We start from the raw sequence: 10,307 nt of genomic DNA, 5'->3' as shown, positions 1-10,307 counted from the left end.
TCAAACAAACATGCACAAACACACATTACCAACACATACACAACTTAAACTAACCTAATCTTTCACATTCATCTTTGTAGCTGCTTTCTTATTGTCTGTATGTCTATTATATTTATGTCACACTATTTCACCAATAAAATAAACAAATATTCCTATATTTTTATATTTATTAGAGGTTACCAATTGTCTTGGCAAAATACTATGTATCAGACACAGTTTTAATAATAATACTACTACTACTATTGATGATAATATTACACCACAGTTTCCCGTTAATTTTATAATTGACATTTGTGTTGTGATATTTTAACAAAGCATCCGTCAACAGGGAAATAACAGCGTCTTGTGTATGAGACCGGTCTTTGGGAGCGTCCCTGGGTGGCTGGCTAGCTAGCGACCCCCCCAGGTGCTATCTTGCTGTTTATGGAGCTTCTCTCTGCTTCTTTGGTGCTATGGGAGGCAAATCTTGGGGGGGTGGGACATGACATCGTTTTGGAAAATTACAGAAATTGACAGACAACTCAAGTCTTCAATTCTTAGGCTTTGTTAAAGTCTCATGCATCGGTGCAGTAGTACACACACACACACACACACACACACACACACACACACACCTTTATCCTTTGATGAGCTTTATTTTCTTGGTAAGCAGATGACAAAACACTGAAAGTGAAGATAAAAGACAAACTATAAATAAATAGAAAATTAAATGACATTCTAGGGATTATTCATTAAGACATACCCTCCACTGACGTGAACTGAGGAATAAATTAGAAAAACAGAAGCTACATTATTCTTTTTAAAAGCTTGTTGAACCTTTTAAAAAAAAAACATTTCTGCATAGATAGTCTTGTATTCAAAGTGTGCGTTCTACATCTGCAAGTATGTTAAAATACCCCCACCATTCAGTTCTGATAAGCAACCATTCTTGATGAACAAACCTAAAGAATACATGGATCAAAAATACTAGTTTCAAGATTATCTATGGTCATGTACACAGTGATTTAAGGTGATAAAGCATCTTACTCCATAACTCGTATATTGTAGTTTCTAAGAGAAGCTAAGTACAACATGGTATGGGTTACATTTAAGCACATGATGACTATGTAATGGGGAGCTAGGCAATTTTGGCTAGCCAGCCTGTGCACACTGTGGCCACTGAAACCAAATGCAGCATACCAATCAAACCTCTATATACAGATTTGATGGCATCCAAACTGCATCAAACGCCAAAGTTCCTGCCACATTTAGATGTGATCAGGGATGCATGTGACCACATAGTACATATAGTGAATGAAAATGTGTCCATGGCTACACTGATGGAACAACGTCATATGTGTAAATTCATGTATTTGTTCACTTGTGTGCCAATATTGTCATTGACAGAGCTGAACAACTAGTTACAACAACCCATCATTGGGCAACAAAAAGGAGGATCCTATTCAAACTGCAGTCCACTATATTTTCTAGGCGCTATCTGGAATACTTCAGATTAGTTGGATTCAAATTCAAGAATACCATTCTTCCCTTATCAATATAGATGAGACAATGTAGTGGGAGGAGCTATCATTTTCACCTTCTACATTATTGAGGGGATAAACTGTGCAGATACAGCATGTTACAACTTTTAAAGTAATACTATAAATTATTCCTTAACACAAAGACAATGTAGATTTTGATATTTTTGATGTTACGTATTTTTATACAAGGTAGTGACATAAAGCAGCTAGGCCTACTGTTAACCTGTTAATAACAGACAATATTTAAAAAATAGTTGGAATATTGCCGTTTACCCCACAATACAATGATTGCCTATTATAATCAAATGGTCCAAAGTGCTGTTCAGTTTTCACCTGTTGCACATACCTGTAACAGATAAAGTAGTTGTAGTAATGGCAACATGTAGCACCAGTGAATGTTGGGAAAAGTCACTTCCCTAGCACTCTATCCTTCAAAGTCTGAACTGGTAAAGCTAACATTTCTCTGCTTAAATATTCAATGCTTCAGGTTGGCAGAATGCAAGACTTGCAAGTTAGTTATGACTAACTTTTCATACAGCAAACAACTTTTTTTGCCAACGACTAGCTTTTTGACTTTCTGTTACAAGCTACTGTAACTTAGCTACATAGTTAGGACTTACTGACTATATTCACCAATACAATTAGAGGGTAGAAATCAATGAGGAGAAGAAAACAAGGCCCAACAGAAGAAAAGACAAAGAGAAAATGACATGGTTAATAAATGGTACCACCCTCAGAATGGAAATCTAAGGAACCTCAAAGAAAAACAAAAGTCTGGCTGTGCTTAAAACCTGCCAATGCAACAAGTGAGGGCTGAGTGAAGTTCAACACATTCATCTAAAGAGTGAACGTGAAGCAGAAAAAAGGTCTTCGAATTTTGACAAAAAGACATTTAATCAGAGCCACTATCATTCTGTTCTATACTAAAGGTTGAATTAACTCCAAAAGGGCAAATACTTAAAAAAAAAAAATTAAGTAAAATTAAGAGATTTTATGTAACAAACATAAAGTGTAAATTATTAAAAACTCACCGTGAAATGATACATCCCCACTTGTATAGTAACAATTTGTAGTGAAATTAATTTCACCCACATTATAGCTATATAACTAAAATGTTTGTTTTTTTTTTATTTTATTTCTCAATGGTATTTTTCCCCACTGACATACTTAAGGAGCTGTTTGCACAAATGGAATATAATATTCTTTATATTTTATGTTTTCATTACTGTAGAATCAAAACTTTTTTTATACAGCGCTTTTCAAAATGAAAGTTACAAAGTGTTTTACATGGTTGAATCAGGGTTAAAACATTGAATTAGTGTATAATCGCCTGAAATCGTTGTGTTTTCATTACCTTACAATAAGCCATTTGGGGCCCCTTTCCACGGAGGCCGCCATGTTGCGCCGCCATGTTTCTACAGTAGCCCAGAACGGACAAACCAATCACTGGCTCTAGAGAGGGCCTCTCGTGTTTTTTGTGAGTTTCTTTTGAGTAGTTTCTCCTACATGCTTGGAAGGGGAGGGTGAGGCGAGCGGTATTCAAATGGTTGCAAACTGCAATTTCATAGCTAGATGCCACTAAATCCTCCACACTGTCACTTTTCACGACTTAATTGTTGCCACCACTTCCTACCCCCTCAGCTTTCAGCCAATCACTGGAGAAAACAGACAAGAAAAGAGAAGAAATCTGAAAAAAAAACTGAACTCCAATAAAACTGTTACTATGAAAAGAATGATGACATAACATTATAAGTTTTAACAAATTATTAAATTATGTCACTTTTATTGGGTCATTTATATATTTTACTATATTCATATGATTATTAATTTCATAATGTCATTTATTTATATAATATTGGCTACTTTGGCATTCCATACTGAGTCAGACTGAGTGTAAATTTTGCTCTGCTCTCACCTCTGCAAAGACATTGTTCCTCCTCCTGTGGCAGCTTCATTTAGTATCTTTGCTGAAATATTTGAACAGAAATGCAAAACTGGCAATAAAAAAAAAAGATGTGGAAATTTGACCTGAGGCATTGAGACACCTGAAATAAGAACAGAGTCTACTAACAGACAAATAGCGAGCCAAAAGGCTCTGTGTGTGCAGATTTCCATTCTGAAGGGGTACTGGCTCAGATGAAGCTCAAGGGAATCCAGATGTTTCCAAGGAAGAACAGACTGGGTGGCGCCAAAACTTCCTTACTCTAAGACCCCATCCTCTCTATTCACTGTCAGGAGGATAGTACAGTCACCAGGTTGCCCCATCACTGCATCTGAAGTACCATTAGTTAAAGTTAGCACTAAAGGTAGGCAAGCTGATCTTAAATCTGTATCTAAAGGCAACTTCACTGTTGAGAAAGGATGGGGCTAGGGATGGGCTTTTGCTCTCTCGCTCAAGGCTGCTGACCAATGACAGTGTCTAACCACTTCTTGTATGCCAGGGCGAAATGTCTCTGCTCGGGGTTACAGCAGCTGTCCAGGATACCGCTCACAAAGCTGTGCTCAGAGGGCAGGGCTAGGGGGCCGGGCAGCAGGACGCCTCTCTTCAGTCGCTTGCTGTCACGCGGGTCTGGCAAGGAGGGCCCGTCTACCTCCATAGCTTCACTAGCATGCCTCTGTCCATTCACACTCTCCCCCCGGCCTGCACAGCTTTGAGCACTGACCTTCGGCAGGGCTGGGTTGTTGTCGTTAAGGTGGACGGACTCACAGCCTCCATTGCTGCTGCAGTGGTGCTGGTGTTCCCTCCTCCAGTGGTGCCACAAGTATAAGACGTGTCGCCTGGAAGGGGTGGAAACATACATCCATACCTTATTAAAATGTACTGTACAAATACACTATATGGCCAAAAGTATAGTATGTGGGCACATCATCCATATACTGTGGTGTACTTTTGGTCTGGGGCTGTTTCATGGATTAGGCTAAAATCCTTTATTCCACAGTCTTGGAATGACATATTCAACAGTCACATATAGGTGTAATAGTGGGTGTCCACATACTTTTGGCCATATAGTTTACAATAAAGCTAAGGCTATTATGGCACTAGCATTCATATTACCAATTTTCCTGGGGAGATCATTAAAGTTTCATGTTATCATCTAAACGTTTCACAACAATCAGTTTAACATGATTAAAGAGGAAGCGCAAGAGGACACAAGTCCCATCACATCTCATCTCTGACTAGAGATGTTTACCTGTCATTAAGGACAAAGAATATGGAGCAGCAAATTAACACATTTAAAAACACATTCCTAACAGGTCTTGGCTTTCCCATAGTAACCATAATATTAGTATTTACCCCAAAACAAAAATTCCACCTTGATGTAAAGCTCTTGACAGCTACTGTCACACCTGGGACATTCCAAGGTTAACTGCAAAGGTGTGAGACATTGATTTAATGTGACCAATGAACAAAACTTTGAGCCGGACAAAACAGCTTATGCATTTACTGTAGGCTTGGGAGACTGATAAAATTAACTTCTCTTATGGTTTGGTCCTTAGGCCTGATCAGATGTGTCATTCTTCAGCAATAGTTTTACTCTGGAAACCTACCTTACTGTGCCTGAAGAAGGCAGTTTGCCAAAACAGTTATCTTCATTAGCTGAAATAAATGCATTGTAGGGGTGGGCGATATGACCTAAAATTTATATCACAGAATTTATCAGTTTTTACAATGACAATATTATATCACGGTATTACAAAAATACTGGGATACTCCACTCAAAGCACGATCTTACCTCTATTGGCAATGTAAGGGAACATATCTTGATTGAAAGATTGCAATGATTAAAAAAGAAAAAAAGGCTGTGTTGATTGGCTCCAAATAGGAATGAAAATGAGGTAGACCTACATGTTTTTTCGGAGGAGTAGACTGCCCCATAATGTAGGTTAATTAGTAGCCTAAATGTAACGTGATTCATTGCCAGAGTTAGACAGGGGTTAGGATTAGGCATCTCAACAGCATTTATAGGGCACAAAACCCAAAGTATATTATATAAGTACAATAGTCAGTGTACCACGGGACATGTCTATCATGTACATTTACATATGGCAGAAGGGGCTTCCGCAAAGATTAACACAAAGTCAGCTGAGTTACGTTGTCTCATTGGTGGTGGTGTGGTAACATGCACATGCACCTACACCTAACAATGTGGAGCTGAGGTAGCACAGTTACTAATTTGGGAACAAGGCAGCACTGTTACTAATTTTGGAACACGGAATTTGCCACATTGCCAACGTATTTGATGAAACTGCAAGAGCTTCGCAATTTAGCATCGCAACAGTCTTTAGATTACACTGCCCAAATCTGAAGTCGATCTGATTCAATCTCTAGGAGTTCGTTAAAGTACAGAGCCTGTAAATTGCACGTTAAATTCAAAATGGCTGACTTCCTGTTGGGTTTAGGGTATGGCTCCAAGAGGCTTTTTTAATTTTTTTTTTTTTTTATAGATGATACATCTGTCTCTCAAATTTCAACTGTCTATTTGAAACTTACCGCAGGGGCTGCTTTTTTTTTTATTTTGTAGGGGGCGCTATCGAACCATTTTGTCACACCCAAGACCCAGACTATACCAGAAAACAAAACACACCCCTTCTGATGCGTGTGCCAAGCTGCATGAATTTTCTGCTATCCCTAGCCATTTTGAGACTTAAAAGTCATTAGGGGACGCTATAGAGTCTACATACCACCCACAAGGCCAAAAGGGACATCAAATTAAAGTATTTACCAGTTCAAGTCTGGGTGAAAAGTTTCATGACTTTTTGAGCATGCTATAAAAACATGTGTTTTTAATTTAATATTGATGCAGGAAATCCAAAATGGCTGACTTTCTATTGGCCAACCTCTCTCAAAAGAAACTGAAATATGATGAGAGCAATGATCCCCCCAAATCTGAAGATCAAAGCAACTTTATCCCAAATCTGGCATGCTTTTTGGGGGAATTACAGAGCCCCCTGGCCCCCCTGGTTAATGTCAGTGGCCGTTACATTAACAGCAAAATATTGCTACAGATGACATGTTTTGATTAGCAAGAAAAAAGCCTTTCTGAATGGAGTTTAATCCATTGAAATACTGGTTCAGAATCAGAACAGGTGTACATTTAGTACTGTACTGTAGTACAATTAGAGGTACTTTTACTTCAGTATTTCCATGGCATTTTCTGCTACTTCAGCAACTGACTGATGGTGAACAACACTGATGTTTATTTAGGTATTAATTTTATTTTTATTTATTCTTTATTTTCTCAATGTTCATTTCTAGAATTGGTTGACAATGTATATGTTAAATGTTTGTCCTGTTAAAGAATATTTAACTTAAATATTCTATTCTGAGCAGTAGTCTCATAATAAGTCACGGCAAAATGACAAATATCTTGTGTTATGTTCAGCTCCGTGGCCTCACCTGTGACTCCAGAGTGTCTCATGTCCAGGGAAAGACTGGATCAGGTCTGAGCACAGCTCCATCTCCTGGCGTAAGAGTTGAAGAATTTTGGTGAAGCTGAGCTGCCTCTCTTCCTCACCCGCCGCCTCTGCTCCTGACAGCTCCCTGTTAGCCCGTGCGTGGCTGTGATGATGGGGACTGTTGCTGGGCAGTGTGCTGGACCGGTGCTGGGGTGAACTGGTGGTGGTGGTGAAAGCTGGAGTCTGAGAGAGCTCAGTGATCAGCTCCTTGAGCAGGAACTGGCGGTAGTGGAAGCCACTGTGGTCAGACACATGCATGGACACCCATAGGCGCATTGAGGACAGCTCATCATGGAAAACCTGTGAGGAAACATGGGAGTGAGCACAGGTGTTTGTGAAGAACAGAAGACTAATATTAAAAAAGAAATACAACACGTAATTGGGAGATTGTCATGTCAATTTATCAGGTTATCTTCAGAATAGAAATCCTTTATTGATCCCCGAGGGCAAACTCTTGTTACAGCAGCTCACCTTAACGTCAGTGCACACAGAAATAGAAGTACTAGCAAAAAATATAATACAGGTCAGAAAATAAATTAAGTACCAAGTGGGTATAAGTATAAAATAAAATAAGTGTGAAGTACAACGTGGGTTTACCAGTTGCTGATAATAATACGGTATAAGGTAATAGTGCATGAATGTAATTAATGCACAAAATATCCTGACAGATTCTAGGACAGCATTATGACTTATTTTTCCCATTAACTGACATTGGCACAGTCAAGACGTCATATAAGCTGCAAAAGTTAAAAGCTAAAATTATACTTGCTGTAAGTACATGGATATCTACAGTAGTTGTATTGCATTGTCCAATATCATGTTTCAGCTTTTCAGAAAGATTGATTAAAAAAAACCTCTACGCAGAACACAAGGCTGGTGTTATGCCACCATGAGGTAATCCACACACATAATCAAAATAATGTTTACTGCCACCGTAAATACACTGGGAGGGTCCCTGTTTCAAGAGACATTTCTGCAACATGTGGCCATATTCATCCCCTACCATCAAGCGGCAACCTCCAGGGCTGAAAAGTGAAGCCAATGTCCTTAAGCCGCATTCTTTCTAATGACCAGCAGGGGGCGACTCTGACTCTGATTGTATAGAAGTCTATGAGAAAATGACCCAACTTCTCACTGGATTTATTACCTCAGTAAAGAGTTTCTTAATGAGTTTATGGTCTCAGTCGCTAGTTTCAAATCTTCTTCAAAACAGCATGAGGTTCATTTTGTAAATTATGGTCCCATTTAGAGTAAAATAGATGATAAAGCAGGGTATGCTTTAGGGCAGGGCTACGTTGTGATTGACATGTCACTACCAGGGCGACCTGTCAATCAGGACAGAGGCAATGCTTATCCAATGCTATGTGTACATTCACGTAGCCGTGAATTTGTTTTTGGGTGCTGTCTTGGTTTTTGTCTAAGAACTTTGACCCTTTCACAGTGATTTCAGTTCATGAAAGTTAATTAACATTTTGGTTGCCAAAAAATGTCTTGTTCAGCGTTCGGTTGACTAAAAGACACTAAGGAGTAGGCTGTTCATTTTTCCAGTTAACTTGAATTACGGATGCACCTTTCTAACCTAGCTAGCACTAGCTGATAACCTAGTGTTTGCTATGCTCCCCAGCTCCACTCCCTCCTCCAAATATGGTCACTTCCTATCACTGGTTGCAAAAAAACAAAAAAACAAGATGGCGATGGCCAAAATGCCCATCTTGAGGCTTCAAAATGGTAGTCCACAAACCAATGGGTGATGTCTTGGTGACTACGTCTACTTCTATACAGTCTGTCTACCACTCATGGGTCATGGACTGTCTAACCCACATTCAGTTGTTTTACCAGTGAATCATATCTCAGTCTAGAGACAAATTTAGTGTCTGGGTGTTAGACAAAGTATCTCATTCAGTAAATTCTGACACACTTATTACCATTACACACACACAATAATTCCATTCTCGCCTCCGATTTATTCCAAATTGTCCCAATATCTAAACTGCTTCTTTATCACTGTCATGGCTTACACCTGATGACCTCTCCCCTCTCATTGAAACCACTCCTTCAGGCTCCTCTCACTTTTAACAGCCCAGGTTACATGCACGGCGTGGTAGGGTTGCTGTAATTCACACAAATGCTCTGTTATTTCTATAGGCCCTTTTTTATCTTTTGTATCTTTAGCTTTTGTGATAGATGGCATGCCGCCAGTCTTCTGCCTTCTAGTACACAGACCCAGGCAGTTTTGAAATGCATGTTGTTTTCTTTAAAACGTCGGCAAAATTACACCGTTATCATAGCCAAAAGCTGTAAAAACTGAAATGATTGTCGAATTCGGAAAATCACTTTATTCAAAATTTTGCCAAAAATAAAACGTTTGCACTGACCAGATCCTGTAAAAAACAAAAAATTCTGCCAATTAGACTGAACTGCTGGCAGTGTTTGAATAGAAGAGAGGACAGAGAGAGATCGTTGAGAGAAATAAAACATACTAAAATAAAGTGAAAGTAATAAAATAAATGCAGAATGGCTGAAAGATGGTTTACAGTGGAGCAAGTCTTAGCTATGTTTGTTGAAGATACATTCTGTGTCAGTGATGACGACAATGGAGACTCAGCTCCTGACAGCTTCTTTTTTTAATTTAATTTTTTTTAATGCTAATTTGCAACGCAATATTTATGAAGTATATAAACACTGATACTTGCATCAGATAGACAAACTGAAAACAGCTAGGCTATGTATACTGTATCTGTCCCTATCAAATAAACCATAAATATATTATAATAATATCATAAATATTGTTATATTATTTATTTTAGATGATGACGACGACAACACAGGACCCTCCACTTCAGGTGGACAGCCCTGTTCTGCTCCACCATCATTCTCTTCACCACGGAGGAGTCCTGTCTCAGCAAGCATTTCAACGTCAGAGTCTTAGCAGACAAATGGACATGGTTGCAGCCATGCAACACCAACGCCTTCCACATCCGCTCATAGCCAAAAACGTGGAACACCAGCCGCAGTGCCACCTGGAGCAACAGACTCTGCTACTGGATGGCAGACAGAACAACGAGATGCATTGGGATATTAGACAGCGCCAGCCCCTTTGAGCTGTTCAAAACATTTTTTGATGATCAAGATCATCTTTGACAATATAAACAAATAGGCCAAAAAGGACACTGATAAAGGAAAGAAATTCAAGTGGAGTGACATCAGTCCCACTGATTTCTTCAAATTTGTGGGAGTCTTGTTTTACATGGCAATTGTAAAGCTGCCACAAGTAACACAGTACTGGAGAAAGAATTCATTTTTCAGCGACATGTCTCCGGTCTCAGTCAT

The 10,307-nt window shown here is 39.0% G+C and overlaps 1 protein-coding gene across 2 annotated transcripts in view; it reads right to left on the bottom strand.

The window, feature by feature from the left end:
- Positions 1 to 615: 615 nt before the first annotated feature.
- The window catches only part of ptar1 (protein prenyltransferase alpha subunit repeat containing 1), a 30,465-nt gene continuing 20,773 nt past the window's right edge, over positions 616 to 10,307 (bottom strand). The window contains exons 6-8 of one of the 2 annotated variants that reach the window (XR_006378029.1): positions 6,919 to 7,277; positions 3,436 to 4,298; positions 616 to 3,175 (exon numbers count right to left, since the gene is read on the bottom strand). Coding sequence is in view for 1 of the 2 variants with exons in the window: in XM_044196227.1 (XP_044052162.1) it covers positions 3,914 to 4,298; positions 6,919 to 7,277 (744 nt within the window). In the remaining variant the exon portion in view is untranslated. Of the gene's footprint in view, positions 4,299 to 6,918; positions 7,278 to 10,307 lie in introns of both variants that reach the window. The other variant, XM_044196227.1, reaches the window with a different exon arrangement.

Source organism: Siniperca chuatsi, linkage group LG5, assembly GCF_020085105.1.
Source record: "Siniperca chuatsi isolate FFG_IHB_CAS linkage group LG5, ASM2008510v1, whole genome shotgun sequence".
Lineage (NCBI taxonomy): Eukaryota > Metazoa > Chordata > Actinopteri > Centrarchiformes > Sinipercidae > Siniperca > Siniperca chuatsi.
Note: the sequence above shows the minus strand (reverse complement) of the source record. Positions and strands in the feature narration are given on the sequence as shown.